This window comes from Pipra filicauda, unplaced genomic scaffold (assembly GCF_003945595.2).
Source record: "Pipra filicauda isolate LSUMZ 115617 unplaced genomic scaffold, ASM394559v2 scaffold403_size635245_pilon, whole genome shotgun sequence".
NCBI lineage: Eukaryota > Metazoa > Chordata > Aves > Passeriformes > Pipridae > Pipra > Pipra filicauda.
Window position 1 is genome coordinate 447,589 of NW_024104536.1, and position 20,398 is coordinate 467,986.

The window sequence follows — 20,398 nt, forward strand, 5'->3', positions numbered from 1 at the left end:
TGGCTGAAAACATACCAATAAGGTTTGAAGGTGTTTGCACATATTGTGCAATTTTAGTAGCATACCACCAATTCTTTTTTTATGAAAACAAAAGCAGATAAGACTGCATAATATTTCATGGGAGAATTATGTTGTATTGCTAAGGTGTGCTGCTAAAATAATCTCGCTTTGTTTATATGAATATGTTGTTTGAATATTAACATTTTTTTTTTCTGCTGTGAAATGGCAAGACACTATTTACCATGTCTTTATAATTTGAAGTCTTAATAAGAGTTTAAAGTCTAAATTTTATTTCTAAATTCTTATTCTGAAGAACAAAATCTTATGTGTATACATTTTTTTGTGTTCTTTAAGCATTTTCCCATGTGCCTGTAAACCAAGGACAACTTATTATACCTAAAGAAGGCAATGAAAAACAACTTGCTATGGATGAAATGGAGAACTTCAGCCTCACTGTCAACCCTCTGAGTGACAGGCTTTCCCTGTTAAGTACCAGCAGTGAGACCATACCAATGGTTGTGTCTGATTTTGATCTTCCTGACCATCAAGTTGAAATACTGCAGAGTTCTGACTCAGGCTGTTCTCAGTCATCTACTGGAGACAACATCAGTTATGAAGTGGAAACAGAAAGCCTGAGTGCTCAAGATAGCTCTCAGACTCTGAAAGAAGACTCACCTGATGAAATTGTGCAACAAGTGGTTACAGATCTCATATGCAAAGTTGTAAGTGGTCTCGGAGAAGAAGTTGAACTAGTTAAAGATAGTATACACACTGAGGATACTTCATGTAAATTCAGTTCTTTGGATAACTCTGTAGAGATGGCAAAAAATGATGATCAAAATATTGAAAGTAGTCAGAGTAGTTTGCTTAGTAATGGCAGCTCACAGTTGCTATCAGCCTCAACTGAGACTGGACTTGAGAGCTTAGGAGATGAAATTTCAAGAAATAACTCTTCACCTTGTATTGCAGAAAGCCAGCAATCTTTCTCTGATCTCACTCTTTCTTCCACTGAATCAAAGTCCAGAAAGCGAAGCCACAGTAGTATTCAGTTCAGCTTTAAAGGAAAGCTACCAGAAAAAATGTCAGAAAAAGAAACAATCGTTAAAGAGGCTGGTAAGCAACCAGGTGCAAAACCTAAGGTGAAAATAGCCAAAAAGAAAGATGAAGAGAAGAAGAAATCACAAACAGAAAAGCTTAAGCAAACAAATGTCTTTTTTAGTGATGGTCTTGATTTAGAAAATTGGTACAGTTGTGGAGAAGGAGAAATTTCAGAAATAGAAAGCGATGTGGGGTCCCCAGGAATGCGAAAATCTCCTAACTTCAATATCCATCCACTGTATCAACATGTGCTGCTTTATCTCCAGCTGTATGACTCTTCAAGGACATTGTATGCTTTTTCTGCAATTAAAGCAATTCTGAAAACAAATCCTTCAGCTTTTGTAAGTGCCATCTCCACTACCAGTGTCAACAACGCATACACTCCTCAGCTTTCATTGCTCCAGAATCTTCTAGCCAGGCATCGGATATCTGTTATGGGCAAGGATTTCTACAGTCACATCCCGGTTGATTCTAACCATAACTTTCGGAGCTCTATGTACATAGAGATTCTTATCTCCTTGTGTTTATACTACATGCGGAGCCACTATCCAACTCATGTGAAAGTCACCTCACAAGATCTAATAGGAAACCGCAATATGCAAATGATGAGTATAGAAATTCTGACACTTCTCTTTGCTGAGTTGGCAAAAGTGATAGAAAGCTCTGCCAAAGGCTTTCCTAGTTTTATTTCAGACATGTTGTCCAAGTGCAAGGTCCAGAAAGTGATCCTGCATTGTCTGCTGTCTTCTATCTTCAGTGCACAGAAATGGCACAGTGAAAAGATAGCTGGAAAAAACATAGTGGCTGTAGAAGAAGGTTTCTCTGAAGACAGCCTTATAAATTTTTCTGAAGATGAATTTGACAATGGCAGTACTCTGCAGTCACAACTTTTAAAAGTACTTCAGCGGCTGATTGTGCTGGAACACAGAGTAATGACTGTGCCTGAAGAAAATGAAACGGGGTTTGACTTTGTCATAACAGACTTGGAGCACATCGGTCCCCAGCAGCCAATGACTTCTCTTCAGTATTTACATTCCCAGCCAATAACCTGCCAAGGCATGTTTCTCTGTGCAGTGATACGAGCTTTACACCAGCACTGTGCCTGTAAAATGCATCCCCAGTGGATTGGCCTTATCACTTCTACGTTGCCTTACATGGGAAAAGTTCTTCAAAGGGTGGTTGTTTCAGTGACTCTTCAGCTCTGCAGGAACTTGGATAATTTAATTCAGCAGTATAAATATGAAACTGGATTATCTGATAATAGGTATGTGTATGTAGAGTCCTATAACCGTTTTAAGAACATTTGATTGGGTGGAGTTACTTTAGCATCAGATTAACCCACGTTAAAAAAATTAATCTCTTCTTTTAGGCCTCTCTGGATGGCATCAGTCACTCCCCCAGATATGGTTCTTACTTTACTAGAAGGGATCACAACAATAATTCATTACTGCCTCCTGGATCCATCTACGCAGTATCATCAGGTAAACTTATCTGGTGTCTGAGTTTTCTATGCAGTACATGTCAAATTAAATCTGAGTGGGAAAAATACCAAATATGTTAATTTAGCTATAAATTTGTTTTTTGTTGATAATATGCACATCTTAAACAGAGAAACAATTTTCTATGAATTGTACTTTTAAGATTTGCTTACTTTTTTTGTTGTTTTGTTTTTTTGGTTTTTCTTTTGTTACCCTGAAATAACTAGAGCGAACTCCTTCACTTTCAGACCTCTAAAATGCCACTTTTTAAAACTGCTGTTATTTTGTGGAGCTTCCCAGACTGATGCTTATCATATTACTTTCTGCGTTTATCTTGCAATATGTCTAAATTATCTTTCTGCTCCTTCTGTAAATTCACAATTTGTCTTTCAAGTCAAGCAATATTTTTAGATCTGATATTCTGAGACTAGTCTCAGTTAAAAATTTGGCCCAGATTCTGTAAGAAGCTTTCACCCTTTTCTCTCTTTAGTCTTGTTTTTACACTTTTTTTCCTGTTCTTATACCCCTTTCCCTTCCATTAATTTAAGAATGACTAAAAGTGTCTTTTGTTTGTGTAAGTAAATAATTTTACCTAGAATATTTGTTACACTTAAAATTCTGAAATAATTGTTTTGCAAAGGAACAGGCAGGCGATACAAAACTGATTGCTGTAGACATGAGGCCTCAGATGTTCAGAATACATTTGATATTGCACAACTGAGTCAAAAGGTTCTTTAATTGTTATTTTAACAGAATCAAAACTTGTAAGCACTATAAGAATTACTGACAAACTGTTTTGAAAAAGAGTTAAGGTTTAAAGCTTCCATGTCAGTTGAGTCTCAGTTTACACTCTTTTAATTATGCTGTTTATGTGGATATTTAATACTCCTCTTCTCTCCCCTGAAAATCTACTAGCTTTTGGTTAATGTAGATCAGAAGCACTTGATTGAAGCACGCAATGGGATACTATCTATCTTGCATATGATCATGTCTTCTGTGACTTTGCTGTGGAGCATTCTGCACCTTGCAGATTCTTCGGAGAAAACTGCTGCTGCTGCTGCTGCATCCATTACCACTATTAATCTTGGGTCAACAAAGGTCAGAATATCAGGGATAATATAATTTAAGTTGTTCATTAATACCTCTGTGAAAATAGTTTCAATTCCATTCCCTTAACTCTGAATTTGTTTTAATACCTTTGTCCTCATCTACTCACTCACCCCACAAACAAGGCTTTTATAAATGGATGTTGAATCTACTTTTAAACTTGAGTGTATTGGTTCAAGGCAATAATGTCTCATCTCTTTGTTTCCTGCAAACAAAATGAAATCCATCCTGAAAAGGTTTAAGCCACCATTTTATGCTTCAAAAGATATGCAGTAGTAATGTAAAATCTTGACAAAAGAGAACTGTCCTCTTAAAACATCTAGTACTACATAAGAACACTTGTGAACTAGTTCCTTTATTCATTCACTTTCCATACAATGATGTCACTGTATGGGGAAATGTTGTAGCAGATAGTGAGCCAGTGATCATAAAAAAGAGAACCTGAGGAGTCAAATAATACTGAGAATGCTGTTTCACCTTCTTATCAGCTCAAACTTATATTTCATGGTATTAAATAGGAAAACATAATTTAATTTGAAATGTTTTAAAATAAGATTTCCTCAGTTAATTTGAATAGTCTCAGATATTGTTTGTGATGCTGCTGCTATATCCATTTCAACATTTGTCATTCAGATTGAAGGAACAAGACTCCATGTTTTTTCACAGACAGCATCCATAGTCATATTTGTGCTGCCTATAGTGTTTCCTATGCACTGAAAGGATGGGGATATAACTCTTGATGGTCTATAATGCTATCTATTTTCTATGAAAAAAAAGATAAACATTTCTATTCTGGTTAAACATGGCAAGTTTTCTGCACATCCCAGCTTTCCTTTAATTTACCCAAATCTTTATTATTCAAAAGATTATTCAACATGTCCTGTATATGAAAAAGTCCCATTTGAATTCAGCTTATCTGGTGTAGTATTCCATTTTTATAAGTTAGTGATAGTTGCCATCCAAATATGGGTTTGTAGCTAGTTGTTTTAAACATAATGCTGAGGTGTTTATCTAAAGGAGTATGTGCTCTGCTTTCACGCTTTAGAATTTGAGGCAACAGATCCTGGAACTTTTGGGTCCGATTTCAATGAATCACGGTGTTCACTTCATGGCTGCCATTGCATTTGTATGGAATGAAAGGAGGCAAAACAAAAATACTTCTAGGACAAAGGTATGTTTATACTACAGTGGTTACTTCAAATAGTGGTAATAGCTTTAAGGGATTTAGAAGCAGGAAGAAAAAATTCAGACATTGCAGTGGAAAAAATACAATGAAATATGGACAACATTTACATTTCTGATTAGTAACTGTACTGTCAGGGAGCTACCATTTTAGAATGGGATAATCCTCCTGAATTCTCCAGGAGAAGAGTAAGGGATACCAAGTCTCTAGATGGACTGTTAATTACTATCATTTCAATCTCATGAGGCCAGCTGCCTTAATTTTGACATAGCCATTGTCTGTGATGATAATCTGTGACATACATTTGATTCTTTCAGGTTATACCTACAGCAGGTGAAGAACAACTTCTACTGGTCGAGCTGGTTCGCTCTATCAGTGTTATGAGAACAGAGACTGTTATACAAACTGTGAAAGAAGTTTTGAAGCAGCCTCCAGCCATAGCAAAGGACAAGGTATGAAAACTGTAGAGATGCTGCTGATTTGTTTAATGTTCTCTTAATGAAGCCTAGAACATTGATGATACAGGTACTTCATTCACAAAGCTGAGCAGCAAACTGCAAAAATTTTCACAGTATCTAATAGATGGAAGAACTTTTGGAGGGAAGTCATACCAGCTTTAAGTCATTGCTATTTGCTGAACAACTCCAGAATCCTGTTTACTGCAGGATTGTAGTAAACATAGCACAAAACACTGTACAAGTCCTTCTTTTGTGGGGATAAGCTGCTTACATTAGGGAAACAGGTGCATTCCCTAGCTTCAGGTTGATTTTTTTCAGGTGGGAAAAAGAAGTGGGGAAAACAGGGAATTAAAAAAAAAGGAGAAGAATAACTTTATAGAAAGATGTCTAAATGGTCACTTGGTAATACCTTAATGAAATAAGCTGCATATTCAGACACTCAGACATTAGATCATTGTCAATTTTGCCCTGGCAAAAAAAGGCTCTTTTTTCTTCCTGATGACACAAGTTTCATATCTTTTTCTAGAAACATCTTTCATTGGAAGTCTGCATGTTGCAGTTTTTCTATGCGTATACTCAAAGGTAAGAAAAGAAGTTAAATTTTATTACTGCCATCAAGAAGCAGATGGAAAATTTGAATATTTTGCATCTTCTTGTAATTTCTATGATGAGAAATAGCCCGTGTAATATAAATAGTGAAGGAAGAATGGTTTTGAACTGTAGGTGTCATAAAAAATAGGTGATTTATTTTGTGAATTTCCTAGTTCGGCATCACCTTTCTTCCCCCAGCTAAAAATCCTGCAGGTAATCTGTCCCCTGCCCAAAGAAAGCTGATCTTAATTGGGGTGTAACTCACTGGTAGCACTTCAACCTTGGAGGGAAAAGCGTGTGTTTTGAATATGCTGCTCTTCTGCCTTCCTCTGTTTCTAAATGACTTGATGTAGCTACCTAGTATTACATGAAAAATCAAAGAATCTGTAAGAATGTTGATTCACAATATCTGACAGGACAATTGTGAGGTAGAAAGCCAGCGGGGGAGTACCTGAGGGAGACGATGTTGTTTTCATCGACATTGCTGCTCTCTCTCTTAGGATTCCAGTGACCAGCTTAGTAGACAGCTGGGCAGCACTGCTGCTTCTATTAAAAGATTCCATACAGGTTGGTCTTCCAGCTCCAGGACAGTTTCTCATACTTGGGTAAGTGCTGTTGATCTTTGCAGTTTCCAAATAAGCTGAAATGTTACTGTGTGAAATCATACTGAAGTGTTAGTGTTTTCAAATCTCTATCACTTACTTTTGACTGGTAGAGTAATTGCATGAGTTCTGTTCAGGGTCCTATCAAATCAGTTTCTTCTCCGAGGAATAGTTACATAAATTAAATTTTATATTATAATATGATATAAGCCATGATCTTACCTTACTGATTATTTGAGTGATTCAGGCTCTTTAAGCAGCAGGCGTAAGTTTCTGACTTTTCTTAGAAAATAACTACAATGACTATTTCTTAGGTATGTGAAAATTCTCAGCATGAAAACAGTTTCTAGAGTGTTAGAAATATAATTTTGAATATGATTTTCTTTATAAAGCTTCAGGGACCATTTTCTTGAATATTTTAAATTTATCTTCCCAAGTAAACTGTGTCCAAAGAGACTTTCATATATAGTCGAGTAAAACATGTTCTTGGTAAACTCTTATGATATGATCAAAATTACCTTAAGGAACTTGAAAGGATGCTTTCTTGAATATTGATAAGTAGCAATCACTGAAGGCTTAGAAAATAAATAGTACTGTGCAAATAAATGTCTTCAGATTTGTCCTAACCCTTAAAATTAATGAATAATGAATTATGAGAAGAAAATCCATATTTACTTGTGTATTTTTTCAGCGTTCTTAATGAGTTCATCATGAAAAACCCAAGTCTGGAGAATAAGAAAGATCAAAGAGATCTCCAGGTAAGAAATTTGTTGTATTGTCTTTTGAAAATACTGAACAATGAATCATAGAATCATAGAACGGTTGAGGTTGGAAGGAACCTTAAAGACCATCTACATCCCAGCACAGGAAGGATATCGACCTCTTGAAACAAGTCCAGAGCAGGGCACCAAGTTGATTAGAGGGATGGAGCACCTCTCTTATGAGGAAAAGCTGAGAGAATTGTATTTGTCAGCCTGGAAAAGAGGAGGCTTTGGGACCTAATTGCAGCCTTCCAGTATCTGAAGTGAGCCTACAAGAAAGATGGAGTGGGACTCTTGTAAAGAGCATGTAGTGACAGGACAAGGGGGAATAGCTTAAAACAGAGAGAGAGTAGGTTTAGATTAGATATTGGAAAAAAATTCTATGCTGTGAGGGTGGTGAGGCACTAGAACAGGTTACCCAGAGAAGTTGTGGATGTCCTTTCCCTGGAAGCGTTTAAAGCCAGGTTGGACAGAGTTCTGAGCAACCTGGTCTAGAGAAATAGGTCCATGTCCATGGCAGAGGATTGGAACTAGATGCTTGAATGTGCTAGAATTTTTTGATGTCGGTTCTCTAGCCTGAAATAACTCTTTAGTATCTTCTTCTAATATTTATAATCTGTTGAAAAAGTTCTCATTTTCTGTGGAGTTATTAATCACTGATAACATAGAACAGAAGTAATTTGAAGGCAATTCTGTATTTGGTTATATAGATTTTCTACGTGTCAGGACAATAAATAAAGCCTTCTGCACAAAATTCTTAAAATGCTTGGGTTTTTTTCCTACCAGGATGTAACGCACAAGATAGTGGATGCCATTGGGGCGATTGCTGGTTCTTCCTTGGAACAGACTACTTGGCTAAGACGAAACTTAGAGGTTAAGCCTTCCCCCAAGATTATGGTTGATGGAAACAACTTAGAATCAGATGTTGAAGGTAGTTCCACTTTCATCTTTATTTCAAACAAAACGTTAATTATCAGGCCAAAATCAACAAAGAGGACAGCTTTGCCGTATTTGAATACATTAAAAATGCTGTAGTATTGTTCCAGCATTAGTATCTTAAACGGTGAATATGAGAAAAGTTTGTTCATCTTCAAAGTATATGTTTTTAAAATGTGCTGTAAAGTAAATAATAGCTTAAGAAAACTAACTTTGGACACTTTTATTATTATCTTCATTTAGATATGTTGTCTCCAGCAATGGAAACTTCAAACATAACTCCATCTGTTTATAGTGTCCACGCATTGACCTTACTTTCTGAGGTAAATGTCTCCTTGGATGTAATTAATGCTGTCTTAAAATAAACTTCTATATTGTGAAAAGCTTTAGACCAGAAGCTTGAGGAAGGAGATTTGATGGGAAACACTGATATGCATGGATTTTGCATCCTGTCATGTAAAAATTTATAAAACTTCATTAATAACCTAGCTATAAAGATTTGTTGAGGTGGATGAAGCATAAAGCATGGCCTTTCAGATGTGTAGTGTAGGAAACTTTGTTGATGGCAAACTTCATGTGTTAAATCTTATTTAAGTGGTATATCTTTCTTACTGTTGATAATCACAGTCAGTCTTTGAGTTTTTTTCTTTGTTTGTAGCTTATTCTGTGGAATGCTTTGACCAAGAGCTTATGCTTCTATGCTTTTACCTTAATTTGTTTTAAAAATGATGGGATCTTTATACTCTGGATTTTGTATGGTACCTGAAATTTTATAACTTCTATCATAATGTTCGGTCAAGAACATTGTACAAAAAAATGCTGAACAGTAGATAAAAAGCAATTTGAGAATGCATGGTAACATATCTTCCTCTCCTTTCATAGGTTTTGGCTCATCTTTTGGATATGGTTTTCTACAGTGATGAAAAAGAGAGGGTTATTCCTTTGCTCGTAAATATTATGCACTATGTTGTGCCCTACCTCCGTAATCACAGGTACATTTACAGTTTATTGAATTGACATAGATCTCTACATTCAGTTGAAATTTGGAGGGTGACACTTAAGTTGAAACAAGTATGGTAAGGATTAGATGCCTATCAAACTTTCTATAAAGCAGCAATTCAAAATTAGTTTATGTTGACTTTTTTGTTTGTTTAGCGCTCACAACGCATCCAGCTATCGAGCCTGTGTCCAGTTATTAAGCAGTCTTAGCGGGTATCAGTACACAAGGAGAGCATGGAAAAAGGAAGCATTTGACCTCTTCATGGATTCCAGTTTCTTCCAGATGGATGCTTCATGTGTTAACCAGTAAGACTCTCTTTCTACTGCTTATATCAATGGCCTTTACAAATTTTATGTATACCATTAACATGTGGACCAAAGTTTCTCAACAGATATCTGTTGAGAGAAATAAAGAAAGATATTCTGTGGTTTAGATTACTGCATGAAATGTGAAACTTGCTTACATAAGGTATATTTTTATACACAAATCTATTTTAAAAAATAAAAATGTTAAAATTGAATTTATTTTTTTAATGAGGAAAAAGTGGTTAGCATTTTGTAGAATCATAGAATGGTTTGTATTAGAAGAGACCTTAGATATCATCTTGTTCCAACCCTTCTGCCATGGGCAGGGATACCATCCACTAGACCAGGTTGCTCAGAGCCCCATCCAACCTGGCTTTCAACACTTTCAGGGATGGGGCATCCACAGCTTCTCTGGGCATCCTGTTCCAGTGCCTCACCACCTTTATAATAAAAAATTTATTCCTAATATCTAATCTGAATGTGCCCTCTTTCAGTTTAGAGACATTCCCCCTTGTCCTATCACTCTGCCCTTGTAAAAAGTCCCTCTTCAGCCTTCCTGCAGACCCGCTCTAGGTACTGGTAGGTGCTATAACGTCTCCCTGGAGCCTTCTCTTTTCCAGGCTGAACAACCCCAACTCTCTCAGCCTATCCTTCACAGGAGAGGTGCTCCAGCCCTCTGATCAACTTTGTGGTCCTCCCATTTAAACAGGTCTGTGTCTGTCTTATGCTGGGGGTCCCAGAGCTGGATGCAGTACTCCAGATGGATTCTCACCAGGGCAGAGTAGAATCAAGGCAGAATCACCTCCATTGACCTGCTGGCCACACTTCTTTTGGTGCAGCCAAGGGTGTGTTTGGCTTTATGGGCTGTGAGCACACACATTGCCTGCTCAAATTCAGTTCTTCATCTACCAACAGCCCCAACTCCTTCTCCTCGGTGCTGCTCTCAATCCATTTTCTTTCCAACCTGTCCTTTTGCTTGGAATTGCTCTGACCTTTGTGCAGGACCTTGAACTTGGCTTTGTTGAACTTTAAGAGGTTCACATAGACTCATCTCTCAAGCTTGTCAAGGTCCCTCTGAATGGCATCTCCAATTTTGTTTGACAAGGGGGTTCAAGAAATATAGTTTCAGATTAAATCACACCAAGTGATTGGTTCCTGTGAAGTAGAGAGCTTGGATTGGAATTTGTAGGCTGAATTAAAAGAGCAGAAAAAGCTCTGTAAATATTCCTGAAAATTCTTGCTTTTTTTTTGATTTTCTGATTTGTGTACAATCTGCCTCTTTTAGTTGGAGAGCTATTATGGATAATTTGATGACACATGACAAAACCACATTCAGAGATTTGATGAGTAAGTATTTGTTGATGTAATAGTGACTTTTCACCAATATAAATGGTAAATAAATGGGAAAAAATTTTTTGAAAACATTTGTTTAACATTTATTGCAATTTGTTTGATTTATTCAATGTTTTTCATGTTTACTTCGATTATTTGTTTCTGTAAATCCATAAATAACTTGAAATGAGAGAATTTGAGGCCATCCTGGCCTACAGTGAATTTTGCCTATATTGCAAGGTTGATTAAGCAGAGTGGGTGAGGGTGGGTTTTGGTTTGTTTGGGTTTTGGTTTTGTTTTGGTTTGTTAAGATTTGACAGTAACTCTGCTTAAGAAAAAATTGATTCTGCACATTTCTGGAACTTCTAAGCACCTATACACACAATTTTTTTTTTTAAAAATGACTGTACTCCCTCCCCCCAGCCATTAAAAGAAAACTTACAAGTTTTCTTTTAATATGTATTTTAAATCACTGTGGTTAAAAATACAAATTGCAGAACATGCATTTTCCCAACATCTGCTTTTGAACTTCATTAATGCAAAGAAAGTAAGAGTTACTTGTGCTTTAAAGTGAAACAGAAGGGAAATTTTTAAGTTCTTCTCTGCACTTTGTCTTTCCTCTTTCAGCACGAGTGGCTGTGGCTCAGAGCAGTTCACTCAACCTGTTTGCTAACCGGGATGTGGAGCTGGAGCAGCGCGCTATGCTCCTGAAGAGACTCGCGTTCGCAATTTTTAGCAGTGAGATAGACCAATACCAGAAATACCTTCCAGATATACAAGGTCAGTAAAAATGCATAATTTAGTGGACTTCTGGACTCTGCTGTTAACTGTGGAATGTTTGTATGACAGACTAACAGCTGGTAGATTTTTCCCCTGGAATATCAGTGTGTGGTACTGTTTCCGTGGCTGGAACAGAGTTTCTGCAGATTTTGGTTAAAATGTTTTTAGCCTTAAATGTCTACAAACCACACATACTTTGTAATTATCAGTTGACTTTTATTCAGATTATTTCACTGATCTGTCATTTTATACCTTGATTGATATCCTTGGATACCTGTATCATAAGTTTTGATATGAACATCTGAGGCATAAACACCCATCAGCTGGGGATAAATAGAAAAGCTGACCTTGAAGTTTTCAACTTTTGACTTCTCTTGCTGCTTTTTCTGCTGTTCTGTTTATCTGTCCTATTTATCACTGAAGTTTATCTCTTACCTTTTACTTTAAGTGATTGGGAACGGAGACTGCTTAGCTTTATTTTAAGATGACGTAAATAGTTACGGCAGAATTTTCTAGATATATTGTCTTTTTGTGCCACCAAGGTGGACGCTTTGGTCTCTTCTTCCATATGGAAAATCAATTGCATCATCTTTCTTGTTTCATTTGTTCCAGAATCTATTTTTTTTCAAGTTGTTTAGGGTTTTTTGTTGTGTGTTTGTGTTTTTCTTAATTCCCAGTCAAGTCAGTAGCTGAGATTACTATGTTCATGGTATCAGGTAGTTTCACTGGTTTGAACTGCAACATGCATGTATGTTGGCTTGACTGAAAAAATTCTTTATGGACCTGCCTCTATATATGCTGAAAGTTTAGAGGTGATTATAGTTGAATAAGACCATATTGTCTGTGTGTAATTTCCCATGTACTATGATGGTGCAGCCTTTTAATAATAATAATAAATCCTAGCTGTTCCGGCTGTTTTTGTATTGTTTGGAATCTGTTAACTCCTCTTTTAAGCTCTACATAAGATGAGCAAAGCTCCTAGATTAGATACACTATTGCATTTATGTGGAGAACTTAAACAAAATAGACAACTGCACTGTTTCGAGGTTTCTCTCTTTTGTTCCATTCTTAGTGAACATGATTATTTTTTTATATTGGCAGAATAAAAATAGTAAAGTACTGAAACTGTAACATGGCAGATATTTAAAAAAATAGTTAAAATTGAGAGTAAATGAGGGAAGGAGAAAATGCTGTTTGGAATTATTCTGAACTGAGGAATTCTTCTTGACTTTTTGTTTCAGAAAGGCTGGTAGAAAGTCTCCGGTTGCCACAGGTGCCCACCCTTCATTCCCAAGTGTTCCTGTTTTTCAGAGTATTGCTTTTAAGAATGTCTCCACAGCATCTTACCTCACTTTGGCCAACCATGATCACTGAACTGGTGAGTTGCAGCTGACATTCATTATTTGGAAGGCTGGTGCATATCTGAGACACAGCCTCACTCCTCCTCAATATTTTTAAGACAATCTCTTCTAGAGATTGTGCACGTAAATGTACAATGTACACAAATTGAAAGCTGACTTATTTTCATAGTCCTCATGTCTGTTTTTTGCAAACAAACTGAATATCTGTTGGTTTACACTATTTAAACTGTTCAGCTGTCTCTTGAATTAAATTTGCATTTGCCCTCATAGTTCCCTACTGACTCCTGCTTAAATTTCTCCTTACATATGTGTACCCTCTCCACCATTCCCACTCCTGCTTTTCTGTAGTAGTGTCCCTGTTTCTACTTTCCTGGTCACTCAACCTTCTTCCTCCAGCAAAGGGGATGGGAGCCTGGGTAAAGGAGTTGGAATCTGTGTTGTATTGGCAGTTGATGGTCATTCAGATCATATTGTGGGTAAATTTATTGACTAGATTTATACAAGGCTTGACTCAGATTTTTTTCTTTCTCTTGTTTTACCCTGCATAACAAAACAGTAAAAGCATCTGTTTTCAGAGCTGCTACTGGGGAGTCTCCAGTGTTGGTTGTTTGACACCCTCTTGTGGGTTTCAACTTGGGCAATGGGAATGGAGGAGAGTGGTTGGTGCATCCTGTGATCCATTTAGCCTGTTATCCAAGGAGTTACCAAGGGACTGGATAACACAGATAGTAAATCAGACTCATCGCTGTGATGATTCTTTTTTTTCTATCTGCAAGTGCCTAACCTAGCCCTTGTTTAACTACAGATCCAAGCAATAGAAGGAGAAAAGCTATATAAAATATTTTAAAGATCAAGTGCATTGTTTTAGCAATAGATGCATTTCATTTTAACCTGTCAATAGTATAAGTACTACAAAAACTATTCTACTTAGTGTGGCCTTCTGATTTCTGTGCTGTCCCCTGGCCTTCACACAAGTACCACAGTCAACAGGACTGCGTTGCTTCTGGGAATTCACACCTGAGCTTTAGGGTGGCAGTGTCAGGGGGTTATTTCATCATCCAGGACTGGAAATAAAGCTCCAAACAGTTTGTCTAAGACATATTACTCAGGCCTCCCTATAGCATTTTCCTGAGTCACAGTCTATTAAAATATGCTATTAAAATGTAGCATTTGATCTTCAGGTGCAAGTGTTTTTACTGATGGAACAGGAGCTCACTGCTGATGAAGACATTTCCAGGTAAACTTTGTAACAGTCCCTTTGGCATGCTTGATGGGGAATTGAGTCATTCTTTAGAATAAGTGGTGTTAGAAAGAGTTGATGAGCTCAAATGAGAAGGACAAATAAAAGGTAGCAGTCTAACTGCAGTACCAGGGACATACTGTCCAGGACAAAATAAAGGAAGTCCCACTGTCAGATTGCTCATAAGTCACTAAGCTAAATTATACAAGTGTGTGAGTTCTTACAGTGTCTTCCTGGCTAAAATGACTCTGCTGCTGCAATTAAATTATTCACAGCATGACTTTATACCTTTTCTATATCATACACTTACTCTAAATAAGACCAATTTTTTGTCTAAAAAATGTAGTTTCTTCTAGTATTAGAAAGACATAAAAGTGAGGTAGGTGATTTTTTTTGTTTCATTGTCCGTTTTTATCCCATCTGCCTTCTGCACAGTGTGATCCAATTTCAGTCAATGCTAGCAGCAGAGGCAGATTTCTCAAATGAGCCAGACTTATTTGCCCAAGTCTTGTTCACTTTTTTCCTAGAGTCTCTTTGTTTATTTGAGGAATTTTCCCTCGAATAAAGTAATATTGATATGATTGGCAAGTTTAAACTTTCTCTTAATTTGGATGTCTGATGTGAATAAGATACAGGGCAACACGTTTTATTATATATTAACCTTTTATCACACACACACACACACATATGTATATGCATACAGAACTCTGCCAATAGCACAGACTCGCAGTGTTCTGGTTTGATTTATGAATTGAGGATTAAGCTGGGAAATAGAATTGTATGTTTGTAAAGGCAAGTAAGAAAGATAAAGTTTCCATTGTGGCAGAAGGTTGTTATGACTCACCTGCCTGCCCTGATTTGCTTTAGAACTTCTGGCCCGTCTGTTGCTGGTCTGGAGACGACTTACACAGGTGGCAATGGCTTCTCCACATCCTACAACAGCCAGAGGTGGTTGAACCTGTATTTGTCCGCTTGTAAATTTCTGGACTTGGCCCTAGCTTTACCATCTGAAAACCTGCCTCAGTTCCAGATGTGAGTAGAAGAAACTGTCATTTAAGTTTTTGGATGTTTGTCCATGCCTCTTGGTAAAATTCTGGTGTATAAAAATCTCTGTTTTCCTACTGCCTTTCTTTCTTTGGACTTCACCCAGGGCAGCCTATAATAGTTCGTTCCCTCACAGTATCTGAGTGGCCTCCAGGGGAAATTATGCTGCACATCAAATTAATTCAAGGTGGTTTGATTTAGCCTGTGGCAAGAGATTCTCTACACTTGTGAGCTAATCAGTAGTAGTGATTTACTCAAGTATTCTATTTCTAAAGTACTTAGTTGCAGTAATGCCTGAGAACTCAAAATACACCCACTCTCAGTGACTAATGCATGAGATCAGAAGACTGCATGTCATCTCAGCATGACTTGCTTAAATTACTCCTGCATGATTTGTCTGGAAGATGTGGCAACAAAACTGCTTAAAAAGGGGACCCCATGGGTTTTTCAAGGTCAGTAGCACTCACGTGTGCAAACTGCTTCCTCAGTGCCTCTGCAACCCTGTTCCATTGGAAAAAAATGAATGCAAAACAACTGGAATTTGCTGAAGACCCTGGAAATGAGAGACCACCAAAGAAAGTATCTTGTCTCTTCCTTTACACTGCACAGTGGTGACTGAGAGCTGCTGCCCTAACACAGCTCTGTAGACATTTGGTCACCCCTAGTTATTCTGTTCTTTAAAAGACACTCAGTGTGAGTCAGAAGATGGAAGGACTTGCACACGCAGTGCCAGTCTGTGCCCTCTAGTATTTCTACATTTCTAAAGCTAATGTTGAAGGTTCCTTCATTTATTTTATTTTATGGGTATTTGGCTCATAATTCTTGTCCAGTTCTCCAAGCTGTCCTAATCCCTGCTATTAGTCAATCTAGTTTTATTTAGGTTATTACTGTGCATTTCTGAAAAGACAAAAGTCATGCTGAATCACACTGGTTTTTATGGAGTTCTCATGGAGGCTTGGATTGAAGTTTCAAGGACAGAAACTTTGATTTCCTTTATATTTATAATACCAGTAGCCAGTCCTTACATGCAGCAAGGTGCAGGTAACAGAATGGTCCGCTTGGTCTCACTGGCCTATGAATAGGTAAAATAAATGAGTTTTTGTTATCAGCATGGTATATTGAGAATATTTCGTGTGTACACATTGCAAATGTGCAGCAAAATTTCAGTAATTTATATTAATTTATATTTTTTTGTAATTCAGAACTGCTTTCAGTTCTCTTGCACAGAATGAGAATGTGAATACCACTGGTTTTAGCTTCTCTGCCTTATCTTGCTCTTGGCATCCTTAAATAAGAAACTCTAAAGGAAAAATGCAAGGCCACATTACCTCCTGCTTTTCAGAATGTGCCTTTCTCATTCTTTCTTGTCAAAGACTAATGTTCCCTTGTGAGAGTTGATTTGGGTTTCTTTTCCCCACTCCTTGTCTGATACTTCACTAGATTTCCTTATCCACTCATATTTTTTTGATCCAGCAGAAGAGCCTGCATGTTCAGTAAGGATAATGTCTGCTTTTGTTATCTCATGGCAGGTATCGTTGGGCTTTTATTCCAGAAGCATCAGATGATTCAGGCTTGGAAGTACGAAGACAGGGTACACATCAGAGGGAATTCAAACCGTATGTGGTGCGTCTGGCAAAACTGTTGCGCAAAAAGGCAAAGGTATGTTGCTTTCTTCCAGTTCTTTTCTTTACACTGAAAGGTTTCCTGTGCAGTAATGCACAGCAGTGTTTCCGTTTGGGTATTTTACTTTTTTTAAACAATGAAGAATGGGAAGGACTTTATCTGGTGTGGGAGATTCCCACTGAAGTAATCTCAAGTCAGCATCAGGCAAAAGCCACATGTAGGTATAGAAGACAAACAAACAAACCCAAACCCCAAACCAAAACAAACAGATAACAGAAAAACCCCAAACCTGCTATGGTCAAAAAAAAGACTACGGTCACAGTCTTTGGATTTCCCAAGTAAAAGTATTATTTTTGTAAAATGTAAAATATGCTTCATTTTCTAATATATTTTAACATAAAATCACTTTCAGATAGCCACTCATACATGTAGATACTAGTATCTACATCGAAGTAGAAAAGCATTTTTGTTAATAAGAATCATATTTAAATATTTTAAAAACTGAGACTGTGGGGGAGTGGGGATGAGTTTCTTCCTTGAAGCTGCTATGATAAATGGAAGAAGGCAGAGGTCAGTAGAAACAGTTCTGGGGAAATCTTGGCTGCACAGTTTGTAGAGTGGGAGCAGAACTAGGGTTGTCAAGTTGCATGAGATATATTAAAACCTCAGTTTGGGTGAGGCAGAGGCCTAATCCGCTAGTGAAGCTGATGGAAGCTGGCCAAACTTTGTCCCAGGGAGAGTCCTTCTGCTGCCACAAAGTAAGACCATTGCTGTCACATACATTGCTGCTCCCGCTGTGAGGACAGAGCCCCCATGAGCAGGCACTTCAATGGCAAAGGTTGCTGGTGGGCCAGAGAAGCAGGGAGGAAGTGCAAAGCCATGTGGGAGAAAGCTTTGAAGTTTTATTCTCAGGTTTTCCTCCAAATAGATCGCATGATCTGGGCTGTAACACTGGCAGTTTGCTGCAGCTACTGCATTTACAGTCTCCAATGAGTGTTTTTACATAGTAAAGAAACTACTGCTGAGATCCAAGTGGCTACATAAAGCTTAGGGATAACTTAGTTGCAGGAAGATCTGAATTATCCGAGCAAGGCTCATACCTATAGGGGATAAAACGAGTATCTGAAGTGTATCTGCATTCTTCATTTTATCATTTTTGAACCATGAAGATGAGACTAAATTTCTCTTCTTGCATTTATAAAGGAATGATCAGTTTTAACTGACTGCTCATCAGGCTTAGCCTCTAACCCTGGTGTTCAATGTAGTGTGCTGTATCTGTTAGAAAGCTGTCACACTCCAAGTGGTCTCTGTGCATGAATTATAAAGCACATATGATGTGTAAGATATGCATGCTTATGGTAAGTACTGTATGTTGAGATAGATTTCTGAAATCAGAACTTCCACAATATGCTTCAAGAATATAGAAAACTTCCTGGAATTTCTGGAACCCCCTAGTCACGGCAGCAGTTGCACACTGAACCATAGGTAGGCGTATGATGATGAGATAAACCTGATGTAGTGAATATTGGCCTACTTTATGCAGAGGAGAATATTGTTGCATATAGCTGTGGGGTTTTCTTAGAAAATAACTGATATGAGCAAAATGGAGTGTATCTTAATTTTCTTTCAGGGCACTCTGACTAATGCTTAGATTCATGTAGTACAGTGTTGCTCAGGCTGTGTTATCTGAGGGGAAACATGCTTAAAAACCTCCTTCAGCACTGCTGGAAATAAACAGAAGAACAAACTGGCAGTGCTGTTTCTGTCTAATAGCGTCTTGGCCACACTAGCTCGAGTCTGCCATTTCTGGATCATGCACTCATTTGGGGCGGGTGATTTTTCTAGCACCCAACCAAGCAACTGCACGGCCTTCACGGCAAAGTATTATTTTCATATCTGAAATGCAGTCTGAAAGTTCTCCTCTTTCCTTCCACAGGACAAACAGGAGGACTTTAAGACGGTGGTTTTGGAGGGAATGGAGATGGCCAAGCATCAGGTGAGGGTGGCCTTTGATGCTTGAGTTGTGAAACAAGCTCACCATAATAATACCATCACCTCAAGGCCCTGGGCACTATTTAGCCTTCAGTAAGAACTGAGAGAGATCAGATTTGTTGTAGAACAAAGCTGAGAGATTTTTGAGGTGAAAGAATCATAAGCACCCCTGTTTTTATAGATAACTTAAAAATAAATTTAAGTTGATTTCCTATATGAATTAGATTACAAAAAGCTACTGTTACTTCTAAGAAGAATTATAATCACAAATCATGATAAAATTAAATTGTAAAATAATTTTTGTCAAACACCAGGTATGAAACACACAATCCCTAATCGGGGTCTCTGTCAAATTAACTGTTGTTTTAAGTATCTGTGGAATTAGTGGTGTTTGCTTAGCAGATACGGCCATGAGGAAACGGCTTGGATTGGGTTGCATTTCACTGCTCAGAGAGTCAGTATTTGCATGCGCCCCATTTGTTTGGGTGGTGTGTAACACTGACACCTGCTGTGTGCTGGAGGCAGTCTTTGCTCACTGCTGGGTAATGCTGAGCACAGTACAGAACCAATATGGAGAAGCTTCTCTTCTGTGAATCCAATGAGAAGTTTTTAAAGGAGAAACTCTAAAAACTAGTAGCTTCATTAAAAGAAGGAGGCATCAACAACTCCTTCTGTACTGGAAATTCAGTCTTCTCTTTTTTTCTGGTTCAGTGTGAGCTTTTCCTTTGTGGAGACTTGTAGAGCTGGAAGAGTGATCTCCTGTGGCAGGAAGCCAAACCACCAGATTAAAATATTATATACGACCATATTGAATTTTAACCAAATTGGGTTTTGTGAAATAAGTGTCATATAGGCTCATGAATTGCAGGAGTTGCTTCATTTAAAGGGTAAAACCTGTATTTGCTGAAGAATCATCTCTGCTCAAAGGCTGTGCAGTCAGTCTTACCTTGCCCTCTGCTCCCACTGCTGTTCTTTCCCCTTCATTCTGCTTTCATTGCCAAGCCTATTCTGCAGGAGCTCTGCAACCTGCAGGGGTCTCGGACTCCCGCTTCGTCCACAGGCACTGCCAGGGCAGTGGGACAGAGGTGCTGGTCAGGGGTGGATCAGGCTCTCCTTAGTGGGGCCTTTGCGCTTCTTTTCTTCTTTCTCACAGAATAAAATTCAGTATTGCTGGAATTCTACTTCATGGTAGAAACTTTCCTGTACTGGTTTGTCAGTAACAGTACAAACAAGGTGTTTCTAGTGGTGATAGTACCTTATTGTCTAGATTTGAATATGTTTTTTGACTCAAAGAGAAAAAGGAAATGAGTGAAGACTACCATATAAGAACCAGAATGTTGGTGCTCAGGTATTTCAGTACACAGGTATTTAAGGCAACCCTAAACAGGGTCAGAGCAGTGTGCTGATACTGCCAGTGAGCATCTGGTATGTGACTGCTGCCTTTGCTTGTGGGGTTCCTGAAATTCCCTCCCTTGAAATTCTCCCATGGAATGGAAGGAGCATAACT

At 37.9% G+C, this 20,398-nt stretch overlaps 1 protein-coding gene across 7 annotated transcripts in view; it reads left to right on the top strand.

The window, feature by feature from the left end:
* The window catches only part of DOP1A (DOP1 leucine zipper like protein A), a 61,559-nt gene that overhangs the window by 39,039 nt on the left and 2,122 nt on the right, over window positions 1-20,398 (top strand). For 4 of the 7 annotated variants that reach the window (XM_027743197.2, XM_027743201.2, XM_027743200.2 and 1 more), the window contains 19 exons: window positions 355-2,362; window positions 2,468-2,579; window positions 3,492-3,674; window positions 4,729-4,854; window positions 5,184-5,318; window positions 5,851-5,906; window positions 6,416-6,520; window positions 7,209-7,275; window positions 8,065-8,209; window positions 8,458-8,537; window positions 9,097-9,206; window positions 9,370-9,519; window positions 10,805-10,866; window positions 11,479-11,631; window positions 12,873-13,009; window positions 14,174-14,229; window positions 15,100-15,264; window positions 16,806-16,935; window positions 18,836-18,895. In XM_027743197.2, the coding sequence (XP_027598998.1) occupies window positions 355-2,362; window positions 2,468-2,579; window positions 3,492-3,674; window positions 4,729-4,854; window positions 5,184-5,318; window positions 5,851-5,906; window positions 6,416-6,520; window positions 7,209-7,275; window positions 8,065-8,209; window positions 8,458-8,537; window positions 9,097-9,206; window positions 9,370-9,519; window positions 10,805-10,866; window positions 11,479-11,631; window positions 12,873-13,009; window positions 14,174-14,229; window positions 15,100-15,264; window positions 16,806-16,935; window positions 18,836-18,895 (4,040 nt within the window). The remainder of the gene's footprint in view (window positions 1-354; window positions 2,363-2,467; window positions 2,580-3,491; window positions 3,675-4,728; window positions 4,855-5,183; window positions 5,319-5,850; window positions 5,907-6,415; window positions 6,521-7,208; window positions 7,276-8,064; window positions 8,210-8,457; window positions 8,538-9,096; window positions 9,207-9,369; window positions 9,520-10,804; window positions 10,867-11,478; window positions 11,632-12,872; window positions 13,010-14,173; window positions 14,230-15,099; window positions 15,265-16,805; window positions 16,936-18,835; window positions 18,896-20,398) is intronic. The other 3 variants (XM_027743202.2, XM_039385325.1, XM_027743203.2) reach the window with 1 other exon arrangement.